The sequence below is a fragment of the Odontomachus brunneus genome, unplaced genomic scaffold (assembly GCF_010583005.1).
Source record: "Odontomachus brunneus isolate Ranch 3 - 2012 unplaced genomic scaffold, Obru_v1 Obru_scaffold_024, whole genome shotgun sequence".
In the NCBI taxonomy this organism is placed as follows: domain Eukaryota; kingdom Metazoa; phylum Arthropoda; class Insecta; order Hymenoptera; family Formicidae; genus Odontomachus; species Odontomachus brunneus.
The window spans coordinates 2532590-2555067 of NW_022639474.1; the positions used below are offsets into that span (position 1 = coordinate 2532590).

Consider the following 22478-nt stretch of genomic DNA (forward strand, 5'->3'; position numbering starts at 1 on the left):
TTTTTTTTTTTTTTTTTTTTTTTTTCGTTGACCCGCTTCTTTCCACGCGTTGTATCTCTCGACCTGGATCCTCTTCCGGCTCGATATGTAGCGGTGTGTCCAGCACTTAGAGGTTCTTTTCTCTCGTACTGTATATATCAGCGCGATTCGTGCGTGCGAGATCGAAGCGCGAAATCGGACATTCGCTTTGCGTACAGGCCGCCGCGCTTTCGACGACTGACGGCGCAGCTATGTACACGTGGCGTCGAGGAAACGGATTAATTGCATTTTCCGCTTGTCGCGAGTATCCTCCTCGCGTTAATTGCCAGCAACCTCGAGCCGCCTATCAGCGTTTCTGATTCTCTTGAAATATCGAGTTATCGTTTCGATGCAACTGCGAGGTTACTGAATGTCGCGAGCGAAACCTAATCGCCAAGGGTAATATTTCGCGAGCAATATGGAAAACAATTTTGTTTCGGTAAGCTCTTGGATCGTTAAGAAATGAACTATGCAATGCGTGTAAAGCGGGATCGATAAATTTACAAAAGCAATATTACGTAGAATGAAATTTTCAGAATTGAGAATTATTTCTTCAAAGTTGCATTCATTCTTCCGCATTCTATACTCCTATGGAAAATGTAATTAATCAAGTCGATTTAACGAAGATAATAATTTAAATATGCATTCTGACTGGTACAAGACGTAAAGTGAAACTAACGACTCGATCGTCAGCTACCGGACGTATATAGTTTAGCACCCGCCGAGTAAATATCTTTAATTTCTTAAATATTGTCTTCCTCTCACACGTGTGAGATGCGAGAGCTGCTCCGTCAGGATCTCGAGGCTGCGCGAGATTGGAAATTCACGTGTGCACCAGATAAAAGTTGCCGGCGCGCTTCGTCGCGATTCTCGGTCGCTGCATCGAGCGTATGTACGCCGGGGATCAATCATGCGAGAATGCACATTTGTCTGGAAGCATAAAGACTCATCGCAACTCTGGTCTGCTGTTCGCGCTCGCCCGTTTACATGTTACATACACAAGGAATGAAAATCTTCAAGGGCGCGCTCAGCCCGCACAATTTTTCACCTTTCTCCGTTCGTCGTTGCGACGCGTGAGCGACGAGTAACACTGACTGGCGTGTTCTTTCAGGGACCCATCGGCTTGGACGGACCCAAGGGTGATCCGGTAAGTTCGGCATAATTTACATCTTAATTCGTCGCGGCGCTACGAGGCGCGCGATATTAATTAAGAGGATACTTTCCATGCGCTCGTGACGGTCAATAATTTTGAGCAGCGTTATTTAACAGAATAATGGGTATGGGCGTGAGAGATGAGGAATTTTTAATCACACGGCGCACGGCGAGAGGAACCCGTTTTACCAAGATTTACGCTCGCGTCAGTCGTAATAAACTTCATAATTCGCTTTGCATTCTCATCGAGGCTGAACGCAGCGGAAATGTGTCGCTGAAAAAATGGTAACAAAAGGGCTGGAAATTGTAGAGCGACCAGTGTGGCGGTAAATGAGAAGTGTCTTTTAAGTATCCGTGTCTCCCGTCGTGACGAGCGGGCCGATATCGGTCGTACGTTCGTGCATATTTTAATTGGCACGCTACGAAATTAGGTATGTTATCTAGATTTTCCGTCCCAGTTTTCGCCGGCGGATGTGAAAAGAGGTCGCGCAAGACATTTCGGGAGCATCTGTCTATTGCATTATTCTCAGATGCGGCAGGTCGGCAATTTTATTTAAATAGCGCATCTGTTCGACTGATTTAATTAAATAAGTGGCGCAAACTTTTCTAAAATATCGTCACGAGTGACTCACTTCGGGAAAGATGTCGACCCAGGACATCGCGAAACCGTTCAGAATGACAGATGTAAAGTTAATGAAATGAGAGAGAGAGAAAGAGGCGAAGAGAGGAGCAGGAAAATGGAAGAGAGAGGGAGAAAATTTTGATATCGAGTTTTCCGTCAAATGCAGCGAAGGAGCGAAACTTCCGGTCTACTCCGCGTCGTATTTCCGTAGAAATCAAAATAACATATCTAATTGGTACTTCAAGATACGATTCTCTTTGTCACCGCGATCTGTGATTACGCGGCGACTTGCGAGCAGGGATTGCGATTTATGAAATTGTGTATCGCGATGAATGCAATATGTCGCAGTATCGCACATCTCTACCTGCGAGGAACACGTTTGAAACATCAAACGACCGCGAACTCGTCTCATCAACGCGCCGGGTCGAAACTCTTTTTCCCACCCCTTTTGTTCACAACAGCTGACACATGTTGAACGAATAAGCCGCAAAAAATGCGAGAATGATCAATCATACGGGCGATACACCCGGCGTCGTGCCACGGTCGTTCCACTAGCAGACGCGGATTTTGACGTGCGCGGCTCGCAAATGCGAGCGACGTGAAAACGTATCGAAGTTTAAAATCAAATGAAACGCTACGGGGGATCGACGCTTTTGCCGGCGTTGCGCGAATACTTGCAAAAATACGGCTAATCGGGGCAAAGTCACTTTTCGCTTTGATCACGCAAACAGCCAAGAGTTATCCTCCCTCCATTCCTTATAGTTTTCACCATAAAATTCTCTTCGCGTATCTACGTACGTTAAAGCCTAATCGTGCTCTTCGCTTCCTGTTTCTTCTTCGGTCTTTTTCCGGCTTAAGGCTTGAGTCAGAAAGAGATAAGGAGAAAGACCCGTAAAGAACGCAACGAACACATCGTAGATTAAGCTTCAAAGAAACGTTTCGCGGTTCCGCGTTTACCGTTCCTCTCGCGACACATACAAAGCGTTTGCTTACGATCTCCTCTGATCGTGAGAATCTATCTGGATGGACATCGATCCTCCTAGATCGTGGCCAAGTGTTTTGAGGTGAAAGAAACACAGCGGAAAATCACTCAAAGTCAATCTCACGCCTGTGAACATACTCACGCGGATGAGAAGATTATTGTTGCAAAGGGACGACATATCCGCAAAAACAACAACGGCGGTGTATCGCTTATGCCGCGCTCAAATCGTGTATCGCCGCTATACGTGAGCGCTATAGCCGTGTGAAGTTAATTAGCGTGCGCAAATGGAAGGTAAACTTTCGCGGAGTGAAGCTCGTCGCAAAATCGGCGCAGAATTTTACCGTGCTTTTTAATTTATGACCTTAATTCACGCGACTCACGCCGGCACGGTCAGGCGCGATTTATCAAGGTGACTTATATTTTTGAGCTGCGCGGTGCCGCGCTCGAATCGGAAGATGAATCGGACATTAAACTGAAGATTTGTTCGCTCACTCGCACACTCATTTAACTCTATTTAACCGTCGCTGTTCGCGCGAAGTACGATCGCCACACAATTTTCCGCGGGATTCGCGATCTCTCGGCCCGGATAGTCGTTCGAACCATAGACATAATATACATAGACTCCGCACGGAAAAAATAATTCTGTTGATGCAACCGAACTTTCGGTTGCTCAGGGATCAGACGAAAATTCCGCTATAGGAACAGAAAAATTCCTTTATGAGGCTTCTATATAGTCAATTGTTCTCAGTTGTCTCAACCCAGCTCTAATATCGTTGAATGTTCAGACGAATATTTTCGGTTGCGAGAACAGAAATATTAGTTTTCATAACAGAGATATCGCTTCTGATCACCTAATTTTCAGTTGGTTCCTATTTGGTTGCACCAACTGAAATTTTTTTGCGTGCGCATACAGTCAGAAAAGAGAAGCCAATATGTACAGCCCTTCTGTTCTCTGTCTCTTTCTGCATAGACAAAATATGCAATAAGATTAAAGTAAGGCGTTTATTTGCCAATCGGGGTGCTGTTGCGCTCTATAATATTATATGCACGCAAAAAACATCTCAGTTGGTGCAACCAAATAGGAACTAACTGAAAATTAGGTGATCAGAAGCGATATCTCTGTTATGAAAATTAGTATTTCTGTTATCACAACCGGAAATATTCGTCTGAATATTCAACGATATTAGAACTCGGTTGACGCAACTGAGAATAATTGACTATACAGAAGCCTCATAAAGGAACAGTAAGATTTGAAACGACACATAAGGAGCAAGCACGGATGCCTTAGTGCTATTAAATACTAATATTACTTTTTAATATTATGATTGTGGGAGGATAAAATTGTCCAGTATGTTAAACGCATGTATTGAAATTTTTTCTTCGATTATCGTACGCGGAGAATCAACCTTCCATACTTAGACCGATCCTTGAGTCCCAATTTTTATATATATATTTTTTTTATTAAAATCCCAAACCCCATTAAACCGATGACTCAAATAGATTCATTATATATGTTGCGAAAAAACTGCCTCCGCCGGGACTCGAACCTGGAACCTCCCCACTTTCCGGGCGGGAGGTTCCAGGTTCGAGTCCTGGCGGAGGCAGTTTTTTCGCAACATATATAATGAATCTATTTGAGTCGGTTAAATGGGGGTTTGGGATTTTAATAAAAAATATATATATAAAAAATGGGACTCAAGGATCGGTCTAAGTATGGAAGATTGATTCTCCGCGTACGATAATCGAAGAAAAAAATTTCGATACGTGCGTTTAACATACTGGACAATTTTATCCTCCCACAATCATATTAATATTAAAAAGTAATATTAGTATTTAATAGCACTAAGACATCCGTGCTTGCTCCTTATGTGCCGTTTCAGATCTTACTGTTAGTTTAATCTATTCGAGGAGCTTTTAATAAAAAACGAGGGATTTTAATAAAAAATATATATATAAAAATCGGGATTCAAAGATCGGTCTAAGTATGGAAGGTTGATTCTCCGCGTACGATAATCGAAGAAAAAAATTTCGATACGTGCGTTTAACATACTGGACAATTTTATTTTCTCACAATCATATTAATATTAAAAAGTAATATTAGTATTTAATAGCACTAAGACATCCGTGCTTGCTCCTTATGTGCCGTTTCAGATCTTACTGTTAGTTTAATCTATTCGAGGAGCTTTTAATAAAAAACGAGGGATTTTAATAAAAAATATATATATAAAAATCGGGATTCAAAGATCGGTCTAAGTATGGAAGGTTGATTCTCCGCGTACGATAATCGAAGAAAAAAATTTCGATACGTGCGTTTAACATACTGGACAATTTTATTTTCTCACAATCATATTAATATTAAAAAGTAATATTAGTATTTAATAGCACTAAGACATCCGTGCTTGCTCCTTATGTGCCGTTTCAAATCTTACCGTTAGTTTAATCTATTCGAGGAGCTTTCTATTATTTCGGTCCTCATAAAGGAATTTTTCTGTTCCTACAGCCGAGTTTTCGTCTGATCCCTGAGCAAGTGAAAATTCGGTTGCACCAACGGAATTGTTTTTTCCGTGTGGAAACGAGAAATGGATGCACGCGCGACAAAAAAGTGACAAAATAGGAAGAAAACTATAGCCCCTCTCGCTTTCTTTCTAGATGTTGGCTTCACTCTATTAAACGACAGAACATAGGGCATTCGGAGTCCATGTATACTATATATATATATATGTGTGTCCATGGTTCGAACCTATTCATCACCTCCGGTCCGACTTCCAAGCTATCATTTTCCTTTCACGTAAAACTGCGACGCGCTCGTCGTAAATCGCGAGACGGGTCGACGACGACAGAAGAGGACACGTATGGACGGACGGACCACCGACACGCGAAGTCACCACACGTAGCGACGTCGTTCTCTCGTCGTCATCTCGGCTTATCATTCATAAATGCATAATAGTCATACATAGGTAATGCGCGCCGGAGACGTCCGCGAAGGCGGACGCGGTCACATACACACACACATACGGATTGCGGGCGAATATCGGAGCGACGCGGGCACAGATTGGCTATTCCGCATTCCTCGTTCGCCCCGTCGCGTGTCTTATTATCGCATTAACACGCGTGTGTGCAAGCGAGACGTCGTCGCAAGGTCCTCCCGCGAACGACAAATCCCAGCGCGCGGGAGCGCGCGCATTATTTGCATGCTCGTGGCGGAAACCCGAGTGCCGTCAAAATCGCACCACACAGAAAGGTGTCATTCTACTGCCACACGGTGAAAAGCAAAACGTTAATTCTAACATTTTTCTCAGAAAATCCGCTCGAAAGGAGGGTATGACTTTTAGGCGATTTGAGGACCACTAGGTGAACGCAAATTTTCTATTTTTTTCTTCGTATTTTTTCCCGTAGAATTCAAAAATCGACTTTTACGATCGAAAATTACGCCAAGTAAAGGGAAAAATAGTTATAGACATTTAAACATTGATTTTCTCTGAAAATCATGCATTTTCCAACGCTGCCATCTTAAATACCTTTGGCCTTTTTAGAGGTGCTAAATCTCACATTACATAAGAGACTTATTTTCTCAAAACTTGATAATGGTATGAGAATATACTCTAAGCAGTAGAGAAAAAACAGCAGTCAATTAAAAAAATATTAACGTTCAAAATAGTACAAAAGTGATTTTGTAGTCCAGCTTTTTCAGGGCATATATTAATAAACGAAAGTATATAAGGAGCTTCTTCTCGAGCATATAGTAGCTTTCGCCGCTCAAATCGCTCCGCTTAAGGCAGAGCTCGGAATTAGTTACCCATTTCGATCGATTCTCGGGAGCTACGCCTTCTATCTTCTCTTTGTCGCGAGCGGACCACGAAAATGACGGTCGCGGCCAGTTGCGGCTTCAAGCTTGGAGGCTCGACCGTCACTTATAAGTCTAATAAGTCTCCTATGTAACGTGAGATTTAGCACCTCTAAAAAGGTCAAAGATGTTTCAGATGGCAGTGTTGGAAAATGCATGATTTTCAGGGAAAATCAACGTTTAACTGTCTATAACTATTTTTCCCTTTACTTGGCGTAATTTTAAGGTCGATTTTTTAATTCTACGAGAAAAAATACGAAGGAAAAAATAGAAAATTTGCATTCATCTAGCGGTCCCCAAATCCCCTAAAAATCATACCCTCCTTTCGTGTGAAAATAACTCATTTATGGTGTCATTTATCGACGAATTGCGAATGTTAATTAATTGACACTCATCGATTTCTTCTCACATTTATGTTTGTTATTTTGATGTTAAACTCGATTTGTAAAGGTAACATAAAGAATACACAAAGAGTAGTTGAAATAAGGAATGTCGATGGGACATTTATTATTTATTTGTAGAACGTGAACGTGTAAAAAGATGAACGCGTTATAGCTTATTTTTCGTGTTACATTTACATACGACATTAATTCTACCGGTCTGTTTGCTCACGATCCGTCTTGTCAGACGCGTGATCCTTGCACGCGCGTGCGATGCTCGTGGTTACGCGAGAAGCCCTTGCATACGCATAACTCTGTTCCTCCTTCGCTCTCGGTTATGCGAGGACCTCGCAACACGCGAAGTCTTTTCGCATGACAGGGCCGTTGCCGTACGCATGGCCCCTTTGTGGCCGGCTGGTTTGCCTTTACGGTGGAACAGCCTCTGTCTATCCGCGTACACGGCGATGTGTCGCTGTATATATACGTTCGCCGTACACGACGTCGCGAAATTACCGCTATCTCGCTCTTTCTCTCTCTCTCTCTCTCCCTCTCTCTCGTAATTCGCTTTGGCGGGGCGTTGTGTGGTAAATCAAGGCGCATTAACGGTTTCTCGAGATACGATCGACCGAGGGACGCACAGTGTTGTTTTCCGATTAATTACAATTATTTGGACAAGCGTGAATATTCTTCAGATATCATGTGGAAGGCCGGCCAGCACTTTCAGCGTGTTTATTTATCTCTATCATTTGTGCATTTTATTTAATCTTCTCTGTCGAGTGCTCGGTTAATATTAACGTCACACATGATTGTACGGTGATCTGAGGCTCGTGAATACTTTGTGGTAAAAAATGGTAATTTTACAGAAAATAAGAGTTAAATAAAATTTCTTGTTCTCATCTTAAAAGGTTAAATGCTCCTTTTGAGCTTCATACTAAAATTTCGTAATGTCTATAATTCTGCCCTAATTACCATTTTACCAACTTTGAAAAATTACCAAATAATTTGCCGTAATTTACCCAACAAGTTACCGTCACAGACTAGGTCTCTTTCATCTCTAGCACTGAGCCTTGAAAGGTTAAATAATCAATTTCGATAACGAACGAATCTGCTGACGAACGGGCTGGCGAGACATCCTGTATATCGTCGTGTGCTCGGATACCTGGCGGACCGGGCAGAATACACACGAAAATGTGCTACGTGGTAGGACAGTGACGCGGTTGGTCGGTGGCGGTAAGGTACAAACGACAGAGCAAACATAAGAGCGGAAGAATGTGTCCGAGAGAGAGAGAAGGGGGGAAAGAGAGAGATAGACGAGGAGATTGGGTGTGAGAGGCTAGGAGAGAAACGCAGAAAGAGACAGAGACGGAAAGCAATAAGTGCATTGCAAATATCGCGACGTATTTGTTCTGCCGATGGTCGGGAAGAAAGGGCCCCGATCGACTCCTTTCGTGTTCCTCTCTTTGCCCGGCGTTTCTTTAAACGAGTGTGGCAAACGAGTGTGTACACAGTCGGCGACCAATACCCCGCGCCGGGCACTATTCCGAGATTCGAATAACGAATCTCGCCGTTTATATCGGATTTCGTGTAAATAGCCGCGCGGCTTACAGGAGCCACAATTTGCCTGGGGATATCGCGAGTTTGCTCGACGCGTCCGCGAACAAGACTTCATGTGCCACACATACACACACACAGGCGTGAGAGCGAGAGGGACGGAGAAACAGAGAGAAAGAGAGAGACCGCAGTTTATCTTCTTCGAAATTCCTGCGAGCGTACCTGTTGGGGCGTCTCGACATTAAATCGCGATCTTAGCCTTCGTTGCATCGCTTAATGGAAAAGAAGAAAGAAAAAGTGAACACTCTCCATGTGTCCGTAATTTCACCAAGTGCAGTTTTACACGGGCGTTCTTTTCATCCGGCGAGCGCTCCAGTGCGGAGAGTAATTCTGCACGACGCCATAATAGCACTCGTGCATTGATGCCACGAGCACAAATGAATACGATTAAAACGCTGTTTGTACGATAGGATTGGAATGATTCGGCGTTTCACGACTCACGCTACGATCGAACACGCGATTCCGCAACTGTGAAGCGATTAAATCTGATATTCCACAGCGCTATTTACGATACCTATAATGAAACAATAACGGATTTTTGCAATGATAAAGGTATGCTTTGTAAAATGCCACGAAAGAATGTACGATTTTATTTGAGTTTATTGTCGCATCGACGAGTATTCATTGTTTTGCCCGCGCTTCTCTCTCTCTTAAAATGAATCAGTGAAACATCATTGAAAACAGTGAATATACAGTGATTTGCAGTTATAAGTGTTGCATTGAAAGTGCTCAGTGCTATACTTATTACTGATATCAGTGACTGTTCACTGATTCACTTTAAGAGACCTCTGTCTGTCTAACATTAGTGCTTCAGAGTGTTGATCTTATGAGTATATATTAACCCTAGAACTCTAAACAGCAAAAAGTTACGTAAATTCTAAAAATCTAGCACGTTCTCATTTACTCCTAACATTTCCGGAAAACTAATTGAAATTCGATCCATAATGAGGATCTCCACTCTCTTAAAATGAATCAGTCAAACATCTGAAAAAAAACAGTGAATATACTGATTGCAGTTATAAAGTATTTAAAGTAGTAAAGTAGTTAAGTATAGTACTGAAACTGCTCAGTGCTATACTCATAACTGATATCAGTGATTATTCACTGATTCACTTTGAGAGAGCAAGGTTAAATGTGCATCCAGTCATTGGTACGTTTACCTGACTGGGGAGAGCAATTGATAACGAGGCGGTAGCAAAAGCACTAACGCACTAAACTTCTCGGCGGATTTTAGAAACGAAAATTACATGAACGAAAGTACCGTCCATTTCGCGGGCAGAATATGCAGAACCTTCATATAGCGGGCATTCTCAGCTCCGTGCCGACGCGTATCTCTGAAACGAAATGATTGCAGCAGAATCCTTGATTAAAGCTGGAAATGATAAGCGACCGTGATTCAACGCACAGAAGTAATTCCAACGTTGGGGAATCTCGGCGCGACGTTTCAGCATTAAACTGACCGAGGCGAGATAGTGAAATTCCAAAAAGTAGCGCGAGAAAATGCGTCCCGAAAGTCGGCGAGAGGATTTTCTCCGTTCAAAGAGAATCCTAATTCAATCGACAATCTCCGGATTGGAAAACCGAATTTCACCAATCGTGTGATGTGTCGCGCGACACGACGTTTATTGTTATCGCGCGTTTATCGAGAAAAGGAAAGCAAAAAAAAACATGTTACCGTCGTATGTAATACACAGTGTGCACTCTGTCTGTTCGCAGGGCCGACCCGGGGACAAAGGACAGAAGGGCGAACTGGGCAGCCCCGGCTTCGACGTCTTTTCCGCAGTAAAGGTATCTAGCTACGCTATCTGGCAGGAGCCAAGCAATATCCGCCGTCGCTGGCGCACTCGTAACGCGAAAATGCGTGCCGCTCTCTCATTTCTCGCCCGCACCTTCTCGCCGCCCTTCGGAGAGGAAGAAAGAGAAAGAGAGAGAGAAAGAGAGGAAAGAAAGAAAGCGCAATCTCGTAAAGTCCCGCGTGTGTTGTACGCGCGCGGACGACGCGCGGAGAGGCGAGAAGAATATAGGATAAATTCTGAAGGACGGCGCGAAAGAGCGAGGGGCTGAGAGGGGGGAAAGGAGCGGGGCGATATTTTCATCGCGCGCGTAAAGCTGCAAATCCCATTTACGTGGTAAAAGTGCACTCGAACGGGAACGCCATTAACGCCTTCTCGATCGCGCCGCCGTCAAGCGTCAAAGGACGTGCGATTAATCGAATAAATTGCACGGATTTCGGGAGACTCCGGCCTCAAAGAATTTCCAGATATCAGGGCCCGAAGAAATTAATGTCGGCCGTCGTCGTAGTTGTCGGCGCGCGCGATCGAAGCTGTGAACGAAGTCCTTCGCAGACATTCTTGGAGGTGAGAAGCGTAATCGAAGAGAATTGTCGGACGGCCGACATGCGCCCTCCGTTGGCTCACTCTGAGAATTCGCGTCCGCGTTTATTCGTGATAATTAAATTTCGACTCGCAGCGAAAATGCACGGGCGAAAATGAAAATTGCCAATTCTCGCGCGCGACGACGTGGTCGTCCTCCACGCGGAGGCGACGACGGCGGCGGCGCCCGGGATCCGGTTTTATTTAACGTCGCGTTAAATCGAGGTCGAGAACCGGCTGGTGCTTTTCATCCCGCTCGAGCGCACTTGTGTCGTCGATCTGCGTGCGATTTCTTTCCCGAACTCGGACGACGAAGCACGGGGTGGGACGCGCCGCCACCTCGTCGTCGTCCTCGAGGTCGAGAACTGGCAGCCAGCAGCTTCGTTCTCAAAGTCGAGCGATATCCGGCTCCATTCAGGGGCGCCGACGCGTGCACCGGTCGACGCTGCGCGTCCGCCTGTGCACATGCATATGCATATACGCTCGCTGTCCAGAACAAAACCGAAGCTGCTTCCTCGATCCGGCGCAACAAGCGTGCTCGGCGCACCAACCGCGATGCGCACGGAAAGAAAAAAAACGAACATTTCTCTGCCGTAGCTGATCATGGCTCGCTGAAGATGTATTAGGTTTCTTGCATAATTTGTCTCTGTTTCACAAACTGAAACAAAGTCGCGCGTTTGTCAATCTTCTTGTGTTAACATCTCAAAATGTCACACACACATGATTATTTGCAAAACGCCAGAAATCCTCGCGCTCAGGTTGGCGTGCTCTATCTTTACACATGGTTTTGCATGTCTTGTCTCAAACATCCTGTATACCTACTGACAGCTATACTTTCAGGTGTCCATGTGTTACAACGAGATTTAGCTATCACATACACACACGTAGATTTTTGCTGTTGCAGTCAATTCTTGTTTTCTGTGTGCGCGCGCGCGCGCTTGTTGCGCGCCGACGAGCATATGTCGGAATTCGTGTGCGGCGGAATCCACTGGCGATGGAAGGGAGTCATCTGCAGGGGGTGGACAAAATAATGTGAGCACCTGAGAAATATGTCGCTTTATTAAGTTGGCTTGGTGAAGTTCTTAAGGGAATGTTCTTGTAGAAACGGGGTCTTCAGGGAATGAATGTTGAGTTCTACTGTCACTTTTGCTGCAATAGTTCTGTGTCACTTAGGCACGATTCTTATTAGTGTTCGACGATTCTTATCAGTCAGTCTTGCTTTTCGGCCACTGTTCGTCGATATAAAGTCTTGCATATGCTTTGCCTATGCAGTCATAACCGTCATAGAGAGCTGTCATAGAGAGTCGCTCTTGAAACATCAAACAATTCAATTGTTATGGTTATAAACGCTCCTGCTACATAAGCACCGACAATTTGTCCTCTTTGGAAGTCTGACAAGTCACTCATTTCACCAACTGCTCGTACTAACCGCTGCTGAACATAACGTGTAGTGCACTGGCATATAAAGTGGAAACAGCACAGGCAATAATAAGAGGAGCAAAAGATAATCGCAACTATTGTTTCGCCAGTTTAGCCAACACGCAAAAAATATTCATATAATACTAGTGTTCACATTATTTTGTGTCTAGCCTCTGTATATTATTTATGTCGACAATACTTGTGTGTGCGGGCAATATATCCTTAAATATCGCTCGTTTACGCTATCCGACTAAAACCAATCAAATAGTATTTGAGAGAAAATTTCTCTGACATACTGAGTAACAAAACAAAATACCGGAATTTTGCTCAAGATTACGAATTGGCGAAGCGTCGTTTATTAATAACCGATTTCCTGCTACGCAGAAGTGAAATTAATCAAAATTCAATGTGTCAAGGTTTCACGCGTTGAGGCTTCATTTTTATTGCCGTGAAACAGGAAATATTTATTCGAAAATATATCGGAAATGGGAGCTGAAAATAAACAGTAGAAAAATAGAATAAAGAGTGAGGTCAAAAATAAATAATATTTCACGCGCTGGCTGCAGAAAAAAAGAGAAGAAAAACATTTGACCTGCAGCCGCCCGCAGTTCACAATTTCCGACTGGAAATTTATCTCCCGATCAGATTGATTCCAATCAGCCATCCGCTTTGCACAAAATGATATGCGTCTACTCTTAATTATTATTAACAAGATCCCGATTATCATCAATCAGCATTGTTTTGCGCATAAACTAGATAAATGATCGGAATCGACCAGGAGCCCGGGATAAGTTTCAAGTCGGATTGTTGACGGCTCGAGCGACGGCGAGGTGCGATCGCTCAGGGGAGAATTGCGCCAGCTGTTGCGCGCGCGCGTGCGACAGTCGCCGTCGTGGGTTTCATCCACGACGTTCCGCGATCGTCGCGCACGAGACGGGCGAAAAACGAGCGACCGTGCCATCCGTCAAAACGCAGACGGCGGCGGACGTAAAGCGGCAAAATTGCCGGGGCCGAGCCGTGAGCGACGAGCACGAGGGAAAAAGAAAGAATGAACAGACGCGCGCGCTTCCGACTCCGCCGCACACGTCTGTCCGTTGGAAAAGCGAATTTCGCGCAATCCGTTGCGCGCGCGCGCGCGCGCTGTAGAGCTCCTCTAGTCAGAGTTAAGACGAAGCGTGATGCTTCCCGATCGGTCTGCACTCTATCCGCCATTTTTCGGGATTCCTGCATGAATTGATGTGAAAGAGAGAAACTCTAAGGTCGGTATTCGTATAGTCAAATCTTATATTTAAGACTTAAGTCCACCTTCAGATACTCCAATGAATTGATTCGTACAGCATCTGAAGATGAACTTAAGACGATCTTAGATATAAGACCTGATTATATATGAATACCGACCCAAGACTGGAACGACAAAGTACGCTGTGCAGTCTCTCTGTCTCTCTTACTCACCCACCTCGTCCCTACAAATGGCGGACGATTTCCCTAGCTCTGACTTGAGGAACTCTAGCTCGCTGCCCGTCGACGCATCATCGACCGCCAGCCAGCCAGCCACGGAGACGACGCACGAGAGTAAATAAATAAATCCTCTTTTCGCCTACGGGTCAATGCACAGGGATTGGGGTTAAAGAGGTCGGTGACGACGCTCCGCGGCGGGACGCTCGGCTACGCGGAAATCGTCGCCCTCAAGGTAAACCGGCCGCCTCCTCCTCCTCGGAAGGCGCGGCACGCTTATAGTGCCGCGATCCGGACGGACGTCCCTCTCAGCCTTTCCTCACCACCCGTCGTCGTCCCGCTGTTTCCCGCCGTCCTATATCACCGCCACTATCATCGCCACCACCATCACCACCGACACCATCGTCGTCGCTTCTTCTCTTCTTCTTTTCACCCTTGTCCTCCACTGTCCGCCTCCCCTGTTACCACCTGTCTGTCAGTTCTGTGCCCGCGTGCGGGAATCCGCGCGTCGTCGCATACATCCCGTTGCGACAGGCCGGATCCTCGTCCCCCGTTCTCTAGCTAGTCGTTGCCTCGTGAGGTGCTTTCGGTGTAACGTTCTCTCGTTGGTTTATACGGTCGAAGCGCGACGTCGACGCCCGATCGTCGAATCGGCACCTTCTTCTTCTTCTTGTTCTTCTTCTCCTCGGCACTCGGCCGTCGAATCCCCGTTGATGATGTTGATTCAGCGTGGCTTCGAAGGCTCTTGACGCCGGTCCAACGTGGTCTCGACGCGACTCTGGGTCATTTCGGATTTTGACAAGTAATCACTTCGCGTGTGGAATGTTTAAAATGTGTGATTGCGCGTGTAAAATGTTTGACGGTGTATCTAATAAATCGAAGCGTATTTCTTATAACTAGGGTATAAAACGTCCAGGGTATCAATCATGAATCTTTTTCTCTGCGTGGAGTTGCGAAAAGTACAAAGTTTTATTGATAAATTCAGTGGAACTTTTCGCTTTTCACAAGTCCATGTTAAGGAAGAAGCATGATTGACGGTCAGTAGCCGGCATTCTGCCTGTTTTCGACCTTCTTGCGCAGATTTTATCAAATATTAAAGTATATAGAAATTCAACAAATAAATAATAGATAAAATAATTAACCCTTCGCGTATAAATATATTTTTTAGGACATATAATACAATCTGAACTAGGAAAAAAGTGTTTGGTATTCACAACTATATTCACATAATGAAAGGAATATAGTCGAAATAATTTTCTTAGTAAATGTTACACCATAGAGTGTCAGTGATAATATTCTTATATGCATATAATTAGTACCATTTTTTATTAGAATTTATAAGAAAATATTATTGACGCCAAAAATGATATAATTTTATTGAAATTATATTATATCATATATCGTATATCATATAATTACATTATATCATATAATTTTAATGAAATTAACAGCGTTATACGCGGAGAGGGTTAATTATTAATTAATTATTAATAAAATAATAAATCTCACACGTATATACCTCTTGATATTTAACAAAATTTCCTCAAGAGTGCTAAAAACTGCCAGACTATAGACTGACTATTAAACATATCATCTTATTTAATCAGCGTGAAGTCCTTGCATAAAGAAAGTATTTCATTGAATCGTTCTTAGGTTGTGACGATCGAGACCACATTGACACGCATCGTATAGTACTCGCGTTCTACGTATCGATCTATAAGAAGAAGGTGTCACTGGACACGAATGGTCGTCGAAGACGCGCTTTTTCACTTTGGTTTTTGGTTGGTAATGGTGTTTACTTTAAGTTACAGTATTTAGGTATATCTCTGGGCATGCCTTGGATTCTCGGAAGAGCAGTGAGATACGAGAAACCCCGAAATATAGTCCATATAGACACCGCCACGCTTCCCGCCCCCGATTGTAAAGCCGCAACCCCGCCCCCTACGTTCCCCTGTTTTTGTCTTGTAGCGATTTGATTTTTTACCCGTAGTGTTGACCTACTTCTAGGGACTTCAGGAGCAAGGGCATAATATCTCGACGCAGACCATCATACAACTGAAAGTAAGTGCGCCTGCTCTTCGGGAGCCCCTCGATCCCGCTCCCTTCTTCCCTTGATCGTTGTCAATTCTCCTCGAGTATCGGTGCTCGGTTTAAATTTCGCAACGTCATTCGCGCGTTCGGCGAATACCGGCCGACACAGCGTACCTCGGGATATCGCTTTTGCAGATAAATTCGATTTCTCGGATGCGGCAGTACACGCCGGTCGCGTACAATTTTGTATCTACGTCGCAACCCGTTATCTTCGGCGCGCGTTCTACGATTCCTCGCGTCGTGTCGACGCGTATCAAATCGTCGTGCGGAACGAGCTGCACTCAAATCCGTAAACTCGCGATTTCGGTGGAGCCTACGCTGAGAAAACTTAAAAATTTATTTGTGGGATATAAAGTCTATTTCGCGGAAACAAGCAAATTTTCAAATATCTTTTCTCAGAGTACTGCAGGCCCAATGATCCTATATACTTTTTGTTTATATATATACGCACACATCTTTTAAAATATTATATAAAAGAACTTAAAAAAAATAATTCCAAACTCATAGAATAGATAATGTTCGCTAAACTGAGGAAGAAATATTTAGTAAATGTGAGTCGAAAAATCGATCCTTTTAGAGTTAAGGAGATGCTAAAGCTGAAAACTTTATCCACAGAATACTGACATTTTTCTGCAAAGTTTACGTCCTATTGGTTGTGCAGAGTTACAAGTGTTTTTACGCAATGAAAGTACATGCAAAAGTAAATAGTAGCATTGTTCAATATATGACGAGAATGAAAACAAAATTTTAATTTAAAATCTCAAGCTGTCAGTTCGCATAATGTTTGCTTAATCCAAAAGCTTCCAAGAGCTTGTATATACCGAAAGTGTGAATGCTCCAAACAGAAAAACTTTGAAGAACATTGCTGTACCTTTTCGCATCTAAATTGAGAAGCTTAAGAATATCAAAAAAGTTTATAGAAAGATTTCTACATATGTGTGATTATATTTTCCGTTGAATATGATAAAACAAAGCAACACACATTTACATAAGTTCTGTATACAAAAAATACGAAAAAGATAGTGTGATTGTTAGCGTTAGCATTATCTCTGCGTTATCGACATTGTTCAAGTTCGTCATCGACTTTAGCATCCCTTTAAAAGCGATTTTCGATTTTCATGATGTACATAATTTACTTATTTAACATTATTATATGCGCTGTGAAGACTATTTTATATTTTTATTATTATGTTTACAAAAAGGTGTTCATATCCCTTTTCCATTTCTACAATTTCTTATTCAATTCGCAACAAGAAATTATTTCATTATGTTACTTCAATTCGTAACATTAGTCTTTGTGACTTACGATTGCACGTTTATTTAGAGAGTTTGTTGAGTTTTGTTAAAATTGTAATAAAAATTGCCGAATTTCTCTCGGTTTGGTCAAGATTCGAGCCATTTTTGATTAATTTAGCACAGATTTTAAATATTTTTGTTGGAATCTCGGCTATAAGAATGGTCCATGTCTCAGCTATGCCGATTTTCAAATTATTTAACTATATCATATATTCAATTTTATTTTTTAGGCATTTTTATGCATTTTAGAGTTACACAGTTATGAGACAATCTGTTTTCACGCCACATGCGATGATATAAGCAAGCAAATCATGCACAGAAGCAAACAGACTCAATAGTGAATATGAAATAAGTAATATTATGTAGTCACTGTAACCACAGGACAATTACAACCAGAGTGTATCCATGGTAAATATCATCTCAACCGATTTCTGGTTGCCACAATCAGATCATGCGCAAATATACCGATGTAGTCGGTGTACCAAAGTAGCTGAGTCACATCAAGCATACATATCACACAAACTTCGCTTAAGAAATAAAATTTAAAAGTCAATATGGAGAAGAGGAGTAAGAGAGAGAGAGAGAGAGATAAAAATTTGAAGTCTTCAGATAAAATTATTTTTAATAGTTCAGATAAATTTATTTCTAATAGTTCATAACTCACTTGATTAGATTCTTTGTCCATATGTGATTAAATTGAATAATATTCTAGTCATCTCTGTGTGATTATTATGACACAAAGATAATTAGGATAATGCAACTAACAAGTAAACCTATCCAAAAGTTACACTCGTATTTCCTTCTAATTTGGCACAAATGTTCAAGTACAAAAAATATTTAGGTCATATTCTTTCATTTTGGCCTACTTTGAGTTTCACAGACAGTTTATAGCTTTTTAATGTTTTCACTCCAATCATCAAGTGCAACAAAAATGCGGAGTGTATCTTTTGAGTAGGTTTACTTGTACGTAAATATTTCTGGTTACGTATCACTCATAACTAAATATTTCTAGTTATGTACACCATATCTTTCTCTTTCCGTGTTTACACCATTAATATCGGAAATCGTCTTTAACTTTGAAAGGGTCGATTTTTCGACTCATTAAGTATTTTTTATTCAGCTCAGTGAGCATCATCTATTCTATAAGCCTCAAACCCTTTTTCTTAATACTCTACGTGTATATATATGTTTTCGAGGGTTCAGTTATATCCCAGATCCGTCCGTAAATGCGGAAGAACCGACGCGCGCGGTGAAACGAGCTGTCGCGCCGCCGGAAAGAAGTCTGAAAAGTTTTCTTACCTCGGAGGGAGGGAGGGAGAGAGAGAGCGAGAAAAAGAGAGAGAGAGAAAGAGAGCGAGAGAGGAGTCCCAGGGCGATTTAATTCCCCCTTTCTCCGAGATTGCGAACTTAGTTCGTCGTCCGCGGTGTGACAAGCGTCGGGGGGGACGTTTATTTATCGGTCGGGTAACCGAGAACGCGGTCGCGCGCGTCGCGGCATTTTATCGCTGTATTTTGCGCGAAAAGAGCGTGTCGACACGAATGCACCGAGCACCGTTTGCCCGCAGGAGCGAACAGAAACAGGCCGAGAGCACGGCGGAAAAGAGAGAGAAACGATGCTTTCGTGCTGTGTGTAACACAGTACTCCTCCGAGAGACACGCGTACGTACGCCGCGAGGTCGTGTAGAATCATACCGCCGTGCTCGGGCCATATCGACATTCGCGAAATTCGGCTAGATCCCCGCCCCCCTCCGTCGTATGTACACCCTTTTACTTTACGGTTCGATACCTCCGAACCATTCCACCTCTTTCACCCTCTTCCTTCCTGTCTCTGTCTTTCTCTCTTCCCCTCTCTCTCTCTTTCTCTCTCATTTTCTCTTTCCTTCTCTCTCTCTTTCTCTCTCTTTCTCTCCCTTTTTTTCTCTCTTTGCCTCTCTGTCTCTCTCTTCTTTTCGGGGTCGTGCCACGGTTACCCATGCACCTCGCATAACCACCAGCGGCAACGATTGTCTTCTCGACGTGAGAGAGAAAAGAAAGGGAGAGAGAGAGAGAGAGAGAGAGAGAGAGAGAGAGAGAGAGAGAGAAAGAGAGAAAGACGCTCGTTGGCGTATCCGCTTCTCTTGGACGAATGCAAATCCTCGCGAAAGGCAAACAACACGGCCCCGCGCCTTCGGCTGCGCTGCGACTCCTCGGCTCCGGTGTCGAATTCGTATTCCTCGAAAGATCGGGAACGACGGTATTATATAGCCAGAGCGCGGCGCGGCAGTGCGCGCGCGATATCCTATACTCTTTCAGCAAGATGGAACCGGTTCCTCCGTCGTTTCGTACATCCGCTCCGCTAGCGCGCTTTGACTCGTCGGCGCGACTGCCACGACGTAAACGCCGCGCCGCGTTCGGATTTCAAAGAGTACATATCGCCCCGCGGTTCAAAGGGAGTCGCGCTTTATTGAATTTCGCGAGGGCGCGTCTTGAGAATCAGGCTCTGATGATACAAAAATTCCTGGATTTGCATACTCGCGATCAAAAGATCCTTACAGCTTAACCCCGGGAAGGTAACGTGGACGACTTTTACTCATACTGTATCTTAGCTCTAGAAAGACTGTGATGATTCTTGGCAAGATCAAGACAGGAATGAATAATTGTTAATTATTCAAGTTTATACCTTTCACAAAAATGCAGTATAAATGTACGTAAAACTTCAATAAGTGACTCATATGACATTCATATTTATTTTTAGAGAATGATAGAAATAATCAAAATTTGTCCCAAATATGTCATGATAAATGTAATATGAAAGTCGAAGTGTTACTTTTAATAAATTTATTGCTGCATCAATACATTTTTATTATTGTATATATGATGTAAAGTTAATTCAATACAATATATATTTACTTCATAAATGTACAAATTTTTCTCTGAGTGTATTATGTAAATTTAATGCTTCATTCACCGTATATTTACTTTATACATGTAATTAAAGGAATTGTCAAATTTCCATTATCGATTGTCCCACGCCGTGATAGTTACGAAATTTATCTCCGATGGTTGATGAAATAAATATTCAGGGATATCTTAAAGGCTTTCAGTATGAGTAAAAGTTACTATTTTTCTAGGGTTAATGTTACAGTAACTTCGTTTTGGAACTTCTGAGCATTCTAACTATCGCCTGTCACCACGAATTTTTGAAGGCACCTTAAATGTCGTGATAAAGACATCTTTAACCGTAAATTTAAGTTACGTGTGTGTCCACAGGCAGTAAGTGTCTGTTTGAAATGATATCTTCCTCGATTAAATTCTCCGATATGCTCGAATTTTATATTCATCGCAGCGTACGTTTGCACAAGGCGTCGATACTAAATAAAACTTACACGACGGAGGAATACAAAATTCACAAACGCACCGGTAGAGAGAGAGAGAGAGAGAGAGAGAGAGAGAGAAGAAAAAGAAAGAGAGAAAGAGAGAGGGAGATAGAGGGGCGAGAGAGGAAGAGAGGGAGGCGCGGATTACGTGGTCGTGTAGCTGCGAAAAAATCCCGGCGGGAACGTGCGTGCGAGGGATAAAAAAAAAATGCAACGGCTCCAATACCGGCGCATAAGGCGCGAGTAAAAAATGCACGGCCCCGCCGCCGCCGCCCTCCTCCTCGTTCCCCCTTGCCGCCCCAATCCTGCGCCCGTCCCGCATGCCGATGCGAAATCGCACGCGCCCCCACGGCGGCGTGTGCGTGCGTTGCATGACACTACTTTGACCATCTGCAGTCTATCCTGTTTCTGTGGCATTAGTGCGATGTGTGTATATCTGCACGTGGGTGTGTGTGCGTGCGTGAGTGTGTACACCCGCTGGATGAATGCGCGGACGATTTATGTGCGTAGGTGTGTATCCGTAGACTCGCCTGTGATCGTATCGCATGATCGCACGATGATGGTGTATTGATGTAGTTGTCGAGAATGAATGAATGAATGAGTGAGCGGCGGTTCCCGGGCCGCCGAAATCGGAATATCCGTCGTGATGATGAGAGACGACTCTCTCGCGCCGGAGATCGTCGCGAGATTGTTGCGAGACGGAGAATGTCGGGGCTGATTGCACCACCCGAGTCGATTTTCGCGCCAACTCCGCGCAACGTCTCGTTTCGTCTTCCTCTGACCTCCGAACGTGTCCTCACATCGTATCGGAAAGATGATCGGGAAGTAGGCACGGTCGTATGAAACAATTCGATATATCACGTACATTATGTGCGATGTGTCCATTTCTCTCGACTCAATCGCAGATATAGGGTTGCGCAAACGTTGGTAATCGTTTCCGAGGTTCCACGCGCGTTACATACTAAACATGAAGCGTTAAACGCCAGTGCTATGTTAACATGAAAATACATGTGTGTCTGCCACAGTGGTACCTATAATGCATAAGGGTAGCGCAAGTAATGAGCAGCCATGAATTACGATAGCGTGGTCTCACGAGTACCGAGAGGCGGGTTAACCATAATGAGGTAAATTTCCTTTCTCTGTCGGCATTATATGGCTAGAATTACGATCGAGGAGTCGATAATGAGACGCTAACCGTAGTTAATTAGAGTTTGTTAGACACTCGCATTATATCTAGATATTTTCATGAAATAACGACCGAAAGATTCTCATACCTTCTATTTTCCTGCCTTTTTTCCGACGCGATAAATTTTAGAATTTTTTTTTTAGTGAATCTTCTTCGAGATGCTATATCATACAGAAAAATTCTGTGTAACAAAATATTGAGGAACAATCGTTCTAACAATTTTAAAACGAAAATTCTATGGTATCACTGGCCCCGTCAATCGTAGGCATATTAATATTGCACCTAACGAGAATATCGGAATCAGTCGGAAGCAACTAGGAATCAAGCAACTAGGACACGAGCGAGAGAGAAGGACGATTTGCCTGAACCGAGAAACGAACCCGGGGGACCAGTCGTGGTCCGCGCGACAGACAAACATTTCCGACGGTGTTTAATTGCGACCGCCGGTGCAATCGAGCCCTGATTGGTGTCCGTGGACTCGACACATGCGGCACATGCGAGATTGGTATTCAAAAAATAGGCTCTCCCGACGTTATTTCCTCCCCTCCGACCCCGCTTTATTTATTTTTTTCATCTTGATACGCATATATTGCACCTCCACAACGCAAAAGTGCCCGTATACACCATACCACGTATACATATATATATATATATATATATATATATATATATATATATATATATATATATATAT

General features: G+C 43.4%; 1 protein-coding gene across 16 annotated transcripts in view; it reads left to right on the forward strand.

Annotated features, from left to right (window-relative positions):
• The window catches only part of LOC116842298 (collagen alpha chain CG42342), a 294572-nt gene that overhangs the window by 207662 nt on the left and 64432 nt on the right, over positions 1-22478 (forward strand). For 10 of the 16 annotated variants that reach the window (XM_032811279.1, XM_032811283.1, XM_032811282.1 and 7 more), the window contains 3 exons: positions 1130-1165; positions 10326-10397; positions 14004-14090. In XM_032811279.1, the coding sequence (XP_032667170.1) occupies positions 1130-1165; positions 10326-10397; positions 14004-14090 (195 nt within the window). Of the gene's footprint in view, positions 1-1129; positions 1166-10325; positions 10398-14003; positions 14091-15862; positions 15917-22478 lie in introns of all 16 variants that reach the window. The other 6 variants (XM_032811280.1, XM_032811286.1, XM_032811288.1 and 3 more) reach the window with 3 other exon arrangements.